The 18,558-nt window shown below is 37.8% G+C and overlaps 1 protein-coding gene across 3 annotated transcripts in view; it reads right to left on the bottom strand.

Moving 5' to 3' along the window:
- GRAMD1C (GRAM domain containing 1C) overlaps nt 1–15,666 on the bottom strand; it is a 92,007-nt gene extending 76,341 nt beyond the window's left edge. For all 3 annotated transcript variants that reach the window (XM_068546726.1, XM_068546727.1, XM_068546725.1), the window contains exon 1: nt 15,617–15,666. In XM_068546726.1, the coding sequence (XP_068402827.1) occupies nt 15,617–15,643 (27 nt within the window). In that variant the 5' untranslated portion in view covers nt 15,644–15,666. The remainder of the gene's footprint in view (nt 1–15,616) is intronic.
- Between the last annotated feature and the right edge of the window lie 2,892 nt (nt 15,667–18,558).

The raw sequence follows: 18,558 nt of genomic DNA on the forward strand, positions 1-18,558 counted from the left end.
TCCAAGGCAGGTTCAACATTCACAAATCGACCAACGTAATTCACCATACTAACATGTTGAAAAAGAAAAATCACATTACCACATCATTTGAAACAGAAATAAAATTTCACAAAAGTCAATGTCCATTTGTGATTTTATTAATTAATTAATTTGTTTGTTTGTTTGTTTATGGCTGCGTTGGGTCTTTGTTGATGCACACGGGCTTTCTCTAGTTGCAGCAAGCAGGGGCTACTCTTCGTTGTGGTGCGTGGGCTTCTCACTGCAGTGGCTTCTCTTTGTTGCAGAGCACGGCCTCTAGGTGCGCGGGCTTCAGTAATTGTGGCTCGCAGGCGTAGTTGCTCTGTGGCATGTGGGATCTGCCCGGACCAGGGCTTGAACCCATGTTCCCTGCATTGGCAGGCAGATTCTTAACCACTGTGCCACCAGGGAAGTCCCATTTGTGATTTTAAAAACTCAGAAAAATAGGAATACAGGAAACTTCCTCAATTTGATAAAGAACATCTACAAAATACATCTACAAAATACCTATACAAAAAAACTTCCTCAATTTGATAAAGAACATCTACAAAATACCAATTTGATAAAGAACATCTAAAAATAGGAATACAGGAAACTTCCTCAATTTGATAAAGAACATCTACAAAATAAACTTCCTCAATTTGATAAAGAACATCTACAAAATACCAAAAACAAAATACTTCAATAGTGAAAGACAATGCTTTCTCCCTAAGATCAAGAAAAAGCCAAGGATGTCCATTCTTACCACTCTTATTCAACATAGTGTTGCAAGTTCTATTCAGCACAACAAGATAAGAAAAGGAAACAAAAAACATACAGATCAATAAGGGAGAAGTAAAACCATCTTTGTTTATATATGACATGATTGTCTAAACAGAAATCCCAATATGAACACAATATGAAAAGATGTGTATGCTGAAAACTAGAAAACACTGATGAAAGAAATCAAGAGATCTAAATACACAGAGAGACACACCACGCCCCTGGATTGAAAGACTCAATGTAGTAAAAATGCCAATCTTCCCCGAAGATATATAGGTTTTACACAATTTCTACCAAAATCCCAGCAAGATCGTTTGCAGATACAGACAAGATCACAGGCATACCTCAAAGATACTGCAGGTTCAGTTCCAGATCACCGCAATAAAGTAAATATTGCAATAAAGTGAGCCATTCAAATTTTTTGGTTTCCCACTGTATACAAAAGTTATGTTTACACTATACTGTAGTCTATTAAATGTGCAATAGCATTATGTCTAAAAAAAATGTAAATACCTTAACTAAAAAATACTTTATTGCTAAAAAATGCTAACCATCATCCAAGCCTTCAGCAAGTCATAATCTTTTTTCTGGTGGAGATTTTTGCCTCAATGTTGACAACTGCTGACTGAACAAGGTGGTGGTTGCTGAAGCTGGGGTGACTATGGAAATTTCTTAAAATAATACTACAATGAAGTCTGTCACATAGACTGACTCATCCTTTCATGAATGATTTATCTGTAGCATGCAAATACGGTTCGATAGTATTTTACTTACAGTAGATGTTCTTTCAAAACTGTAGTCAATCCTCTCACACCCTGCTGCTGCTTTATTAACTAAGTTTATGTCATACTCTAGATCCTTTCGTTGTCATTTCAGCAATCTTCACGCCATCTTCACTACGAGTGGATTCCATCTCATGAAAAGATTTTCTTTGCTCATCTATAAAAAGCAACTCTTCGTCCGTTAAAGGTTCATCCTGAGATTGCAGCAATTCAGTCATGTCTTCAGGCTCCACTTCTAATTCTAGTTCTCTTGTTATTTCCACCACATCTGCAGTTACTTCCTCCACTAAAGTACTGAACCCCTCAAAGTCATCCATGAGAGCTGAAATCAACTTCTTCCAAACTCCTGTTAATGTTGATATTTTGACCTCTCCCCAAGAATCACAAACGTTCTTAATGGCATCTAGGATGGTGAATCCTTTCCAGAAGATTTTCAATTTACTTTGCCCAGACCCATCAGAGGAATCACTTCCTATGTCAGCTATAGTTTTATGAAATGTATTTCTTAAATAACAAGAATTGAAAGTCGAAGTTACTCCTTGACCCATGGGCTGCATCATGAATGTTGTGTTAGCAGGCATGAAAACAACATTAATCTCCTTGTATACCTCCATCAGAGCTCCTGGGTGACCAGATGCATTGTCAATGAGCGGTAATATTTTGAAGAACTCTTTTTTTTAAGCAGCAGGTCTCGACAGTGGGCTTAAAATAGTCAGTAAACCATATTGTAAGCAGATGTGCTGTCATCCGGGCCTTGTTGTGCACAGAGTAGATTTGGCATAATTCTTAAGGGCCCTAGGATTTTCAGAATGGTAAATGAGCACTGGCCTCAACTTAAGTCACCAGCAGCATTGGACCCTAACAAGAGAGTCAGCCTGTTCTCTGAAGCTCGGAAGACAAGCACTGACTTCTCCTCCCCAGCTATAAATGTCCTAGATGGCATCTTCTTCCAGTAGTAGGCTCTTTTGTTTACATTGAAAATCTATTGCTTAGTGTAGCCACCTTTGTTAATTATCTTAGCGAGATATTTTGGATAATTTTACTGCAGTTTCACCTTGAACTTTGATGTTATGGAGATGGCTTCCTTCCTTAAACCTCATGAAACAGCATCTGCCAGCTTCAAACTTTTCTTCTGCAGCTTCCTTACCTCTCTCAGTCTTTGCAGAACTGAAGAGAGTTAGGACATTGTCGGGATTAGGCTTTGGCCTAAGGGACTGTTGTGGCTGGTTTGATCTTCTATGCAGACCACTAAAACTTTCTCCGTATCAGCAATAAGGCTATTTTGTTTCCTTATCATTCCTGTTCACTGAAGTAGCACTTTTAGTTTCCTTCAAGAACTTTTCCTTTGCATTCAAAACATGGCTAACTGACGCAAAATGCCTAGCTTTCAGCCTATCTCGGCTTTCGACATGCTTTCCTCACTAAGCTTAATCACTTCTAGCTTTTGATTTAAAGTGAGAGATGTATGACTCTTCCTTTCACTTGAACACTTGCAGGGTTATTAAACAGCCTAATCTCAATATTATTGTGTCTCAGGGAATATGGGAGGTCCACAGAGAGGATGAGAGACAGGGGAACGGCAGGTCAGTGGAGCAGTCAGAACATAAAACATTTACTGATCAAGGTAAATGTCTTATGTTCGGACATAAAACATCCCCAAACAATTACAATACTAACATCAAAGATCATTGATCACAGATCACCATAACAAATATAACAATAAAAAAAGTTTGAAATATGCAAGAATTACCAAAATGTGACACAGAGACACAAAGTGAGCAAATGTTGTTGGAAAAATGGTACTGACAGGCTTGCTCAACACAAGCTACAAACCTTCAATTTGTAAAGTATGCAATATCTGTGAAGTGCAATAAAACAAGGTATGGCTATATTCTAAAATTTAAATTTATATGTAAGGGCCCTTTTCACGATAAAAAGTCAACAAGGAGGCAAGAATGCAGAGAAATTGTATCACTCACACTTTGCTAGTGGAAATGTAAAATAGTACAGCAACTCTGGAAAAGTTTGGCAGTTTCTTAAAAACTAAATATGCAACGATCAGATGACCCAACAATTGCACCCTGGGCATTTATCCCAGATGAAAACTTATGTTCACACAAACACCTGTACGTGGATGTTTATAGCAGCTTTATTCATCATGGTCGAAAACTGGAAACAGCCCAGATGTTCTTCAATGGAAGAATGGTTAAACTGTGATTGATCCATACCATGGAATACTACTCAGCATTAAAGAGGAATAAACTGTTGGTACATAAAACAAAATGGATGGATCTGCAGGGGAATATGAGTGAAAACAGCCAATATAAAATGTTTCATAACTGTATTATTTCTTTTATATAATATTCTTGAAATGAAACAATTATCAAAATGGAAAATGTTTTCCACTAACCTGCAAAACAGGTTAGTGGTTGCCAAGGGTTAAGTAGGGGCAAGGGGCAGAAATAAAGTGGCTATGTCTATAAAAGGGTTGTGCCTATAAAAAGGATTCTTGTTGTGAAAGAAATGTTCCATATCTTGACCTTATCAATATCAATATGCTAGCCGTGATATTGTACTACAGTTTTGCAGGATGTTACCATTAGGCAAAACTGTTTAAAGGGTACAGAGTATCTCTATTATTCTTACAACTACATGTGAATGTAAAATTATCTCAAACTACAAGTGAAAAAAATAGAGTAAAAGAAGGAAAGGTTGGTAGGGATAGAATAAAGGTGTTAATTCTATGTAAGAGGGGAAAATGTTTAAAGTGCTTTTAATTCTGATTCAGATGTCAATACCCCATACAAATCCAAGGCATCATCCCCTATCCCGAGGTGGCCATTAAACCTTGGTTACTGAGACTAATAAACTCCTCAGGGCTGCCTCAGCATTAATTCTCATGCTTACAACTCTGGCAATCAGTTCCCTCTTCTCCTTTAGCCCTTAGTTATTTCCCTTGCTACCTTGAGAGCCCAGAAAAGCAATGTATTAAAAAGATATTTGTAACATTTCACGGAGAATTTCTAGGTATTTGGTAGCAAAAGAGCTTTTAAGTTAGACAGTCCTCTCTCCATATTGCTAGAAATGTTAGTTCCTATCCCTTTATAATTAAATCTAAAAGTGTTAAAAAGAGATCTAGGTTTTTCAAACAATATCTATCTATAATTGAAATTTTTAATTGCATAAAATATGTTTTTTAAGCCAACAGAAATTGGAAAACGAGTTTACTCTTTTTATCAGTTTCCAAAGTGAAAATACAAAATATCATTTTTAGCTTGAAAAAAATCCAAGATATGTTGTGGAGGACAGCATATTACAGGAAGCCTCTTAGTTGCCAAAGTTTGTTACAAACATACTAATTAATCCTCGTGAGCTTTTTAAAAAAATGTACAGTGCAACATTAATTAATTGTCATGATGTACCTATAAATCTGGTTTGTGGCAAGTTTTATCCCCCAGTTATAAGTGGAAAAGCTTACCTGTGAATAATAATAATATGATCATGCAATACGTCAATGACAAAGCACACAATCAAGACTTCTGATTTCTTGTACAATTAGAAAAACTAGATTATGATCTAGAAAACTCCAAACATAATATTTTTTATTAAAACATAGGTATACTACTTATTATCTGTACATATGTAGATAATATTTTAAAATCTAGACTTGTTTTGCTCTTAAAATGTTTTAGAGCAAAAAAAGAAACAACAAATTTTCTAATCTCTTTTAAAATTCTCCTACTCCACCTCTTCTTTTTCCTATTTCCCTTACTAAATCAAAGAACTGAGGGATCTGATATCACATATCTTCTTTATTCTATTTATATTTGTCAAGATTTACAAATACACAATTATTTAAAGAAAAACACATCAAGGACCTCTTAACAAATTTAGTTTTAATTTTACTTACACAATTCAGAAACCTTTATAAATCCTTCCACTTTTAAAATGCAAATATCAACTAATCAGCTATTAAGGAATAAGTATATACAAGTGACAAATATTTTTAAATGGGAACTTTATTAAGTACCTTACCCAAAGCACTAACGCTTCTATTTTAAAAATCCAGTATTGCAGCAACATGGATGGACCTAGAAATTTTCATACTTAGTGAAGTAAGTCAGACACAGAAAAACAAATATCATATGCTTATATGTGGAATCTAAAAAAAAAAGGGTACAAATGAACTTATTTACAAAACAGAAGTAGAGTCACGGATGTAGAAAACAAACTTATGGTTACCAGGGAATAAGGGGTGGGGAGGGATAAATTGGGAGACTGGGATTGACCTGTACACACTACTATACATAAAATAGATAACTAATAAGAACCTGCTGTATAGCACAAGGAACTCTATTCAATACTCTGTAATGGCCTATATGGAAAAGAATCTAAAAAAAACAAAAAGAGTGGATATATGTATATATATAACTGATTCACTTTGCTGTATGCCTGAAACTAACACAACATTGTAAATCACCTATACTCCAATAAAAATTTTTAAAAATCCAGTAAAGGATGTCATCTTCTAAACATACATAACAGAAAATCTCAAAGGCTTTTTTCTACTCCCAATAGTTGCTAGCTCTACAGCACTAAGAGAAGTTAACACTAAATAAATGCATCTGCTGCAGATCTCTGTATGCTTTTCCTCTGGGACCTAATCCACGGGGACTATACCATTACTTTAGTCAGGAAAAAAAAAAAGTTTTTGATTTTGGGTTTCTTTCTTCTGCTATGTATTTTTGCTAACCGATAAAGGGCAAAGCATAAATAGTTATTTGCTATTAACTTCATTTTAAATTTCATTTCTTCATTTCACATCATTTTTATTGTTACATTAGGATTTAAAAGTTAATGATAAAACTCACCTCCCACATACTAGGATTAAATATTTTCATTTTAAAATAAAAAAATAAAACAAATGTAACAAGATTCCTATGTTTATATTATAAGATGGAAATCGAACATCTGTAGCTTTTGATCTCAGTATCAGTTGCTACGGTGATTTAATCATATTCATTTAAATTAAAGTCCTACTGTCAGAAAGACACTAGCCAGTCTATTAAGATTAAATGGATAGGGTCTAAAAGAAATCAACTTCGGGGGCGGGGGGGAACCTTAATAAACTTTGGTTCACTTTCTTGTATCCTTTTGTTAAGTTTTCACAATTTTTTCTATTTGCGGGAAAGCATCAAAATAATTTTCCAATGGTACAAATATTATGTCCTCTTATCTAGAACTTTTCAACCTTTTTACAACTGGGACAATGTTAAGGGAAGGTGTTCCCCATGTAACATACTCTCTTATGACCGACAGACACAAAGCTTTCAGGACTGTAATTTACGAGCGCTTGCTAGCCATAAACCTCTTTTGTCTTGATTCAAGACACACTGGTGCTGCAATACTATGGCCCAATCTCGAATTTTACAAGTGAGCCACCTGAGGCCAAACAGGTTAAACAACATACTCAAGAGCACTACACAGTGAAATCATCAGGGGCAGAGCACGCACTCTATCCCAGATGTTTTGTTCCTGATCTCCAATTTGTTCAATTATATCATGCTGGCCTCTAAATTCATTACAGTTAGATCAATAGAGTTAGCCGGGCCAGAATATATGAGATATTCCACCTAAGTGAAGTTTTCAGATCCCTGGGGCTTAACACTTTAAATACCAAAAGTTTACAAAGTGCTCAATCTTTTTTGGTAGAAACTTTCCCAAAGTGAAAAGGCGCAAAACTAGGTTCCTTGGGTGTTCCAGTGAAACGGCTCTGACACTCTACTAATTCTTTGCTTAACTACCCAGTCATGTGCCTCATGAATATTTTCCTGTTATGCTATTGGTCTTCGTTCTGTTACTTTTGGATCTCTCGGTGAACTCTGCCATCTTACTGTACTCATTCAATTCCTACTTTATTGCCGGGAGAACGTGAAAATGGCAACATGGTGGAGCAGAGTGGTAGAAGCATACGGATTTAAAATGGCAGAGGGAAAAAAATGCATTATTTATTTTCCGGACTTCTTAACCATTTTTACCAGCTACAGTACTATATTAGAGTCAATGATCTACACAGACCTTCGGCCTCCACATTGAGAGGCCCAAGTTCCTACACTTCTTGAGCTTCTGCTCTCATTTCTTGCTACTGTCCATGTGTCATCACCAAATAATTCCCATCTCCAATAATCTATTCAATTACACAATGGGAACCTACTTATTTAGGCTTATAAAAAACATGTCAAAATACACATTAAAGAAATTCCAAATGAAGGCTTAGGGATTCTCCTTTTACAAGATCCATCGGCATAAACTCTGATTTAGCTCTTCAGGTTCTTTTTTGGTTTTGTTTGCTTCTAAGTTCTGATAGTTCTAGTTTCTGGATAAGTGACCTCTGGAAAAGTCAGTAAAACTTCTGAGATGTTGTATTTGTCTCTAAATCTATTCCATGTGAATTCATATAAAAAGTCCTCAAAATAAAGTGTTTGCAATCATCATAGAAACTTAAACTGAGCCAAAGTGAACATTCGACACTCTAAATCAGTGCTTCTCAAACTTGAATGTGCATACAAATCACCTGGAATTCTTGTGAAAATTAAGATTCTGACTCAGTAGGTCTGAGGTTGGGCCCAGGATTCTGCATTTCTTTTCTTTTTTTTTTAGCATCTTTATTGGAGTATAATTGCTTTACAATGGTGTGTTATTTTCTGCTGTATAACAAAGTGAATCAGCCATACATATACACATATCCCCATATCTCCTCCCTCTTGCATGTCCCTCTCACCCTCCCTATCTCACCCCTCTAGGTGGTCACAAAGCACCGAGCTGATCTCCCTGTGCTATGCGGCTGCTTCCCACTAGCTATCTATTTTATATTTGGTGGATTCTGCATTTTTATTCAGGTAATGCCGAGTCTGCTAGCCCCACATACTAAACTTAAAGAGTAGCAAAGCTCTAGAACACATACCTCTATTTTTCTCTCTCCTATTTCTAAATCCTCTCATTCCTTTGCTTTTTCCTTTTCTTGCTTTACCCTTTTTTGTTTTAAGTCTGCCACAGGAACTGCTACAGTCTAGCCCTGTAGATAACACTTGGAGTTATAAAGGTTTTCCAAACTATAACATAAGCTATAAAAATCACAGTGCAGAAGGGTGAAAACACTACAGTAGTCATAAACTTCCTCAAAATGTGACCAAAAATAATATAATCAATATAGATGACATGATTTTTAGGATATGTAGCTATTTTAGTATATTTCTTAGCAATTAAATATTTTCCTTAGTATGTGATTCCAAAAAAAAATATGATGTTAATTTTTTTAATGGGCAGTAAGAACCTGTTATTTATGCTAAGATTCAATAGCATTCAATAAATGAGCTAATTATGAATGGAATAATGGTGCTTAAACTGATCCTTATAACCTGTTAATATTATGTTTTTTCTAAAATTATAAGAAATTCTGCTACCAAGTATACCTAATCCTCAAGAGACGAGCTTTCTAATGAATAAGTATTGGAACTACATATGCCTTAGAATCTTATGTAAATTTCACTTACAGTTGCATTACACCAGATTCTATCAAATGGCTCATAACTCTCATAGGAATTGCTAGATTTAGAATGAGCCCTTTAAAATAATAACTGCTGGCATTCATATGGTAAGAGAAATGTTGTTCTTACCAAAGAGTCTGTGCTCCTAATCAACAAGCAGGAGTCTCATTTTACAGTGGGGAAACCTGAAACATATCCAGGATATACAACCAGGTGAACACAGGGCAAAAAGAATATGAAACTCCTACCTTTAAAACCTATCCTATAATCATTACACACTACAGGTCAAACATTGTTAAACGTCCTTTTAGGTACAGGAACTAATTCTTTAAATCAAAATTATGTAAAGTGGCTGGTTTCTCAGTAACATTGAGAAATACAGTTTCTGTATGATATTAGTCTCTTGCCAATATAAGGAACAACAGTGTAAGTGGAATCCATTTCTGTGGTGTAGTTTTCTCCCAGGGAAACTGGAGCAGATAATTCTACTCCATCACCGCATCACAATGCAGTGGCCACAACACTGCATTCTAGTGGCCAAAGGAGAGCATAACCAGAAATGTCTTTGGGACTCTGGATTAAAACTTACATACCTAAAGTCTAGAAGTTAATAAGAAAATATTATAAATAAGAATTGCTATAGACAAAGAAATCTTGCATTTAAGATTAAAATGAAGATATAAGAAACAAAATATATCACCCAAAAGCTCCAGTCACCACTCCAGTTATGTAAATTTGGCCCCTGTTTTGTAGCTGACACTATATTATTCTCATCCACAACTGGACTAAGATTTTCCTCTAACTCTTCCTGTAACTCAGCAGCAAAGCTTGAATCCCTTTCATTTACTACCTGTATCAAACAAGTATCAAACAATTAAACTACTTATTGAGAAATGCCCCATTTTAAAAAGAAAACAGTTAATGTTCAAAATACTCTAATATAAAAAGGACAATATTTAAGCTTTTAGAAAAGAGTAATTAATATGTTTTTGCTTCTACAGTTCATATGTTTATACATGCAACATATACTTTCCAACTACTACTATTTATTAGGCAGTTTAGTTGGCACTAGAGTGAACCAGGAGTTCACAGTCAGCTAGAGGAACAATTAAACAGAAAAAAAAAAAAAAAAAAAAGTAACGGGAGTTAACAACTGGTTCAACCTCTTTGGAGAATAATTTGCAATGCCTAGTAGGGTCTAAGGTGGGTATACATGTACTACCACCCAGCAATTTAATGTACATGAAGTTAACAATGTTTGTATCACCAAGAAAGTGGAAACAACCTTACTGTCCATTGGTAGGGAAATTGGTAAATTAACTCTGATTTATACAAACACGAAGAAATAAAATAAATGAATCAGATGTCTCAACCAGGCACTGGCCTCAACCTATAGAGTGCTTAGGGGAAAGGTTATACCCTATGCAAGATATTGGCCCATGGGGTGGTCACTCGTGAAAGAACAGCCACTATGGAGTTAAAAAAAAAGGGAGCGGGGGTGGAGCGGCTTCCATCATAAGAGCACAAAGCTCACCAGGATCTTAAACACTGCTGCCGCTACTGCAGTCACCACCTATGCCTCTTTTAACAAAAATGCTGATCCTCAGGGTTACAGGGAAAAGCACCCACAGCACCCATGTGGCACAGTAAAGGGACAATTCAAACACAACTTCAGCTTGAGTTTCCTAAACTCTATGAAGTAACCACTGCCATGGGGGAAGCCCCTAACCCTGGTGATACTGATTTGAGGGTCTCTGGAGGAAGAAATTTACAAATATGAAAGGATAGAGAGGACCCCCTCCACAGGAAGTACATTCACTAACCATAAAAAAGAGAGAGAAAAAAAGAAACAAACACGGCTGGATACAGGGAGAAGAAACCAACCAAAAAAAAAAAAAAAAAAAACTTGAAAGAGGTCCACAATTTGACGCAGCTGGAAATCCAAAACGTATTAAAATAATTTATACAACAAAAGGTAAAGATTGGCTTTCATACCTCTACAGCATAGGGTTTTTAAAAAATGTATAACCATTTTTTTATTGAAGTATAGTTAACTTACAATGTTGTGTCAGTTTCAGGTGTACAGCAAAGTGATTCAGTTCTAAATATATATTCTTTTTCAGATTCTTTTCCATTATAGGTTATTACAAGATATTCAACATCAGTAGGTCCTTATTGTTTATCTGTTTTATATATAGTAGTGTGCACATGTTAATCCCAAACTCCTAATTTACCTCTCCCCACCCGCACCATCCCCTCTGGTAACCATAAGGTTGTTTTCTATGTCTGTGAGTCTCTTTCTGTTTTGTAAATAAGTTCATTTATATCATTTTTTTTAAGATTCTACATATAAGTGACATCGTATGATTTTTGTCCTTGACTTACTTCACTTAATATGATAATTTCTAGATCCATCCATGTTACTGCAAATGGCATTATTTCATTCTTTTTTATGGCTGAGTAATATTCCATTGTACATATATGTACCACATCTCCTTTATCCATTCATCTGTTGATGGACACTTAGGTTGCTTCCATGTCTTGGCTATTGTAAACAGTGCTGCTATGAACATTGGGGTGCATGTATCTTTTCTCTAGATATAGGCACAGGAGTGGGATTTATAGCATAGGTTTTGAATGAACTTCAACATCTGCTGAAATGCACTGATTGGCAAATCTTCATGGTTCTAATCAATACTGGGCTCAAACTACAGTTATACCTGAAGATCTAAAGAACTAAATTTAAACAAGTTACCCTCTATAATCTTAGAGGAATTACTCAACATAAAATAGACAACAAATAGGTATGTCTCACCTTAACTACCAGAACTACTATCTTGCCTAAATTCTCCCTGGTCATAGAACACATTGCCCTAAAATATCCTGTAGTGGCAAAGGATGCTCTGACCCAATGAGTAATAAATTTACATCAAGTCTTTGGGGCTTACAAAATGGCTTTTATAAAAGTCGGACTCTATGCACCACCCCTCAACCCCTAGTTAAAATAGCTAACATAGCTCAATGTAAAATAAAACAGGGCCTTCAAAGATTGAGATTTATTATATAAGACCTAATTAGTGAAAGAGTGATTATCCCTATTGCTTCTCCATTTAACAGCCCAATGTGGCCTGGTAAAGATGGAAAAATGAATAGTGCCTCACAGTTGATTACTGTATCCCTGATGCTATATGGTCCTACCCGTGAAGGCCCCTCTACCCAATACTATTAAAATTACTGACACCATCCAATCAGAAACTGGTAAGTATTTTGATGTTATAAGTTTGACAAATATGTTCTGTTCGGTGACTTCTCAGTCACAGTTCGCCTTCCCCTCCAGAGGGACACGATATACCTTTACCTGGCTACCCATAAGGTATCTCAAAAGCCTTGCCACCACATACAGCCTTTATAGGTAACTGTATCCAATTCTCTCCAGGAGCACAGGTATGATGATGTTACATTGATTACATCCTCCTCTGAGGACATTCCTTTGACACACCCATTCAGGACGTGCAAATACTCATGAAAAGAGGATGGGCCATTGCCCCACACATAGTGTAAGGCCTGCTACCTTGGTTACATTCGTGAAAACTATTTGGTAAACCAAGGGCCACTCCATCCCTGACAATGTCAAGGAGCAACATTAAAACAAGTCCAACAAGGAGCAATATACATTCAATATCCTGTGATAAACCATAATGGAAAAGAATATGAAAAAGAATGTATATATCACTTGGCTGTACAGCAGAAATTAACACAACATTGTAAATCAACTATACTTGAATAAAATAAATTAAAAAAAGCAAAGTCCAACATCTTTTAGGTCCTTTTGGATACTGGAGGCTATATATTACTCATTTACAAATTTTACTTAAGCCTGTTTACGCTGTTACTTGCAGGTCAATCCACGCTTAATAGGGCCCCCTCCCAAAAATGATTCTAAAATTTCTCAAAATTATAATATAACAGACACTCCCAACAATGCTACTTCCTCCCCCATCCCCCCACACACGAAAAAACCCCACACACAAACACACATATAAACACACGAAGAATCCTTCACTGTAGAGACTTTAGCAGCCTCTTTTCATGACTCCTGGAGTCTCTGGATCACCCACAGCGTCCGTAAGTTGTCCACTGGCTTCTGGTGCAAGAAACTCTCTCCTCACCTCCACACAATATGCCATTTAAACAGCAATGACTGACAGCACACTGGACCCTCCTAGAAGCAGAGGCTCTCACAAGCCCTGAGCCTATGACCCTCCATACCCAGTTGCCCATTATGCCTTGGGTCCTGGGAGCAACACCTTGCAAGCTCAGCATAGCCACCAAGGTCTCCTTGCTGCAGGACAGAAACAAATCTGGGCCCTCCGGCATATCCCACCTACAGGCAGGCATGGCCCTCCCCTGTTCTCATTCAGATGTCATGGTGCTAGAAGAGGTCACCCCTCTCCCGAACCCCTTGAATACCTGGAGACCAGTCTGGATTCAACCGAGTGAAAGCAATAGGAGTTCAACACTTCTAACTCCCATCTGAAGTGTGATGGACAAACTTGCTGTTCAGTGGACAGCATCATGACCCCTACACGTGCTGGAGCTCACTGGAGACCTACTGCTTTTCATCCCTTAACCAGGATGTCTCTGATGAAGGAAAGGACCCAGAGGTCTGCACAACTGGCTGAACTTCCCACAGTTTTCTTAACACTGAATGCTCTGGCCAACAGTCGGCTCCATCTGCACATTTTCACAGACTCTTGGGCCATTGCCTAGGAGTTGTACCATTTGGAGTAAAGAACTCTGGAACTCTCTTGCTTTCAGATACTCAAAATATAAATCATGGTCCACGTGTCTATACATAAACTAAAGCCACAATAAAAGGCCTCACCAAGACACTCCTTATCCCCATCAAGAGTTCCAGACATTACTAATAGTGACCAAGGTACTCATTTTATTTCTCAAAATACACATCATTGGGCTCTTGAACAAGGCATTCCATGGAACTTACATTTTCCTTACTGACTTCAGGCTGCAGCCCTCATACCATAGCCATGATGGCTTACTTAAACAAGTTCAAAATTAAACTCAATGAAAAATGGTACATTTCAGTCATCAGTCAGACACCAACAGTGAATCGTAAACAGTCTCATTTAATTTTTTACGTTTGCCTGCTGACAGCTTTTAGGCCTCACCCCCTCCTTCTTCCTCTCTGTCCCTCAAATGGGCAAGTTGGTAAAAAAAAAAAAAGCCTGGGTGCTCTTTCCTTTGGTGTGGGTGGGAGAGTCAAACCAAGCAAGACCCTGTAGGCACAGAGGAACCCCTGACCCCACCCCCTAACCACAATAAAAGCCCAGAGCCAGCCTCCTTCCCTTGCCCTTTCAAATCATTCTGGATCTTCTTGAGAAGACTGCCCTGCTCTTCCCTCTTCACTATGTACATATGTAAGTAATAAGCCTTTAAATATAAGTAATAAACCTCTTCACGGTGTGTGTGTGGCATCGTCAGTTTCTCTCCCCAAATCAAATGTTGGGTAGGAGTCCATTCTGGCTTTACAGAGTGGCCACAGCAGAATCCTAGCTCTCTAAGGTATTAGCTACGCGGTCACTTGCAGTCGCTCAACCTCTCTAAATCTGTTTTCTCCACTCCACAGTCCGGGTAACAATGCTCTCTAGTCTAGACAATAAGCTCACTGAGAGCAGCGATCGTCTGTGTTGCTCCCCATTTATCCCAAACACGCAGTACCAGGGACATAGCTGAATGAGTGACTGCTTCGGTCCGTAAATATCTACCTGGCCTATTTCACAGTAATGTTTTGAGAATCAACTGACATAGCACATTCATTTATTTGTTCATCCAACAATTATGAGTGCCTCTGCCGTTTTATAAACTATAAAATGCTCTCGATTAAAAGGGACTGCACTGACTGCAACTCTCTAAAAGTAAAATACACACACACAACCAATGTAAAAGCAATGAGGATAGTGTTCAGAAACGCAGGTACTCCTGCAACAAAAGTGGGCTTTCACCCTAGAGATTAATCAGCAAGTTCTTCCGTTAATCAAATAAGGTAGTAAACAAATAAAACTAGCTGAAACCAAAAACGTGGTTGACAGCACAGTGATTTAAACTATCTATAGTTCTGAGCCCTTTTATCAAGAGCTGAAAGTTAAGGGAATGGCGTGAGACTGGATCGACGTGATCCCAGGTCGGAATCATGACAGTGGGGCCTTTGGCTGGGGCGTCCGGACTAGGACATCTCGGGACCAAACGCCAGCGTTCCACGCCCACAAACAAGCAGATCTTCCCACCACCGCGCAGACGGAAAGGCTCCCAGGAAGCACAGGACACCGTTTCCTCGGTAACAACTTGCCAAATTACTCTAAAGAGCACCAAGAAAAGGAAAAAGACGAAATAATTTTCATAATCTGAGAGGGTTCAAACAACCTTCGCGAAGAAAACTGCCGGGTAAATCCCCGGCTTGGGAACTCGTCCCAGCGCGGCGCCGCTTACCTGGTGGACCGTCAGAGCGCCTTCCATCGCGGATCCCTCCGCCGCCGAGGTACCGCGCACGCGCGCCCCGCCGCGGGGAGGGGGCAGCAGGCGCGCGCCCCGCGGCCCCCCCCGGCGCGCGCTCCGGGCGCGCGCTCCGGGCTCCCGGCCCCGCGCGTTCCTCCCGCCCGCCCTCCGAGGGCCACCTTGGGTCCCGTCGGCGCGTCTTGCGCCCTCTGGCGGCCATTCACGACTCACCCCCTCCACACACCCCCCACCCCAGTATGTAACGTTAATTTGTTAGCCGGCAGGCCTATCTTTGCTAGGAATCAGGATGAGCCCCTGTCCTTACCTACCTCCCAACCTCAAACTCATGTGCCTACCGTGAAGTGGCTTCTAGGCACAAGTCACTCCTCCAAAAGCCTCCACTCTGCTTCTCATTTATACGTACCCTGCTCCAATGTGCAGAAAAAGTGAATTGCATGGCAAGGGCTGTTCCTTCAAATAAGCAATTGAAGTTATTGATAAAAAGCTATTGAATGTTGTTGCAGATGCTAGTTCCAAAAAAGCTATAAAAGACATTTCTAGAACAATTGAGGAATATTGAATACGAAACGTTTATTAGAGCTAGTGTTACAAAATAATGAATGACATAGATAAATTTATTGATATTCGTTTATGTATAATTAATACTTTTGGTTATGTTGGAGAATGTCTTTATTATTAGAAAATTCGTGCTCGAGTATTTAGGAGTGAAGTGTCGTGATGTCTGCAACTTGATTTCAAATGCTTCAACAAAGATAGATGCCAGAGAATGGATGTGTCCCCCCAAATTCATAGATTGACACGTAATCTGCTTCCACCGTGTGAGGACGCAGTGAAGAACATTGCCGTCTGTGAACAGGATGCCGGCTCCCACCAGACACCGAATCTGCTGTTGTCTTGAGCTTGGGCTCCCCAAACTCCACAACCCTGAGAAATAAATGTTTGTTGTTTAAGCCACACAGTCTGTGTTATTTTTATTTTGGCAGTCTGAGTGGACTAAGACAATACGTAGAGAGCAAAATAGCAAAATGTTAACAATTATTGCGTCTTTGTGGCAGGTATACCACTGTTCAGTGATTCTTTCTATTTCTGTATGTTTGAAAATAATCATGTAAGGTTGAGGAGGAGGAAAGAGTCAAATCCAGTTCCACAGAAAGTCAGATACTGAGTGTATTTTGAAAATATATAATACATGCTAAAGGACAAATTACCTAATAAGATAATCCAGAAAGGATAGGTTCTTGTCCTTGTCCCGCAAAACTTTGCATAAGCTGTGTTTTCCTTCAATATTGTGTACAAGAATAGGCTGAAGAAAAAAATGACTGTCTATTCTTTGAACCAGAAGCCACACACTTCTTTGGATTGAAAGAGTTTAATAATGCCAGTATTTTTTTTAATAGTACTTTAATGGTAAGATGAAAGGGATCAGTATACAAAGTATTTTTTAACTATTTAAAATTTTCTAAAATTTTGAAACAATTTCAAACTTACATAAAAGTTGCAAATATGTTACAATAACCTTTTCCCTAAACCATCTGAGAGTCAACTATGGACTCAGAATACTTTGGTGAATGTTTTCTACACACAAGGACATTCTCCTAAACAGTCACAATATGACCAACAAAATTGAGAAATTAACATTATAATACTGGCTTCTAATTCACACACCCCACTAAAGTTCTACCAATTGTCCCAATAATGTCCTTTATGGCAAAAGAATCTAGTCCCAAATCATGTTACAATTAGTTGCCATATCTGTTTCGATGTGCAATATATATTAAAGCTGCCCGCTGCACAGAACCTCTCCTCATCCATCCCACCCTAACACCCCTTGCCCAGCCATTGCAGTCACCGCATACTTCACTATCCTCACCCTGCTCTGGTTCTAAAAACCCTCACAGTGCTGCCCCCACTAAATAGTTTAAACTATTTGTAAAGGCTGAAAAAATGAAAATCATACGATAAAGGAAGATCCTGTGGTTGGGCTGAGCGAATCACTATTCAGGTTTTAGACCCAATTTAAAGTGAATGGCATTGGTTTTAAAAATCTAATTTTTAAGAAAAAGAAGAGGAGAATAGCAGTGAATATCAAATTTCTGCAAGGGTAAAAATTATTTATGTTGTAAACAATAGAATATATCATAAGAGAAAAATTAATAATGTCCATTAAAATATAAAATTCCAAAGGTTAAAAAAAAATAACATGTTTTTAAAAGACAAAGACTTGGTATCTTTAAATGCATAGAGAATTTATTAAACATTAAGACAATAACATGGATGAATCTCAAGAACATAATGTTGAGTTAAAGAAGTGAGTCAGAAAAACACAGTAAGATTCTGTTTATAACATTTCAAAACGTGTAAAACCAAACAGTACACTGCAAATACAGTTAAAGGATACAAATATAACAAAACTCTAGAGAAGAAAAAAACCCAATAAGCACAATTTCCCTTTGAGAGGGAAAGAAAGGGGTTAGATTCAGGGAGGTGCATAGGGAACTTCAAACTGGACAGGGGTATAAAGTTGTTATATAGTCATTCTGGATACCTTACATATATAGATATATAATATATATATTCTTATCATATAATTATTCTATATACTCAATATTCAATAAAAGTAATTTTAAAAAAATAAGACCCTTCATAGATAAAATGAAAAAAAGATATGATTAGACAATCCCATTGGCCAGGCAGAACAAATGGCTGGCCCTGAAGTAAAAATTGTCTAGGTTCAAATTTTGGCTCCACCATATATTGGCAGCTCATCTAATCTCTTGTTACCTGTGTCCTCATTTGATACTTAGAGATAGCAACAGTATTGTATTAGTCAGCTTGAGCTACCATAACAAAATACCTCAGAGTGGGTGTCTTTAAACAACAGAAATGTATTTTTTTCACAGTCCTGGAGGCTAGAA

Source organism: Eschrichtius robustus, chromosome 6 (genome assembly GCF_028021215.1).
Source record: "Eschrichtius robustus isolate mEscRob2 chromosome 6, mEscRob2.pri, whole genome shotgun sequence".
NCBI classification, from domain to species: Eukaryota; Metazoa; Chordata; class Mammalia; order Artiodactyla; family Eschrichtiidae; genus Eschrichtius; species Eschrichtius robustus.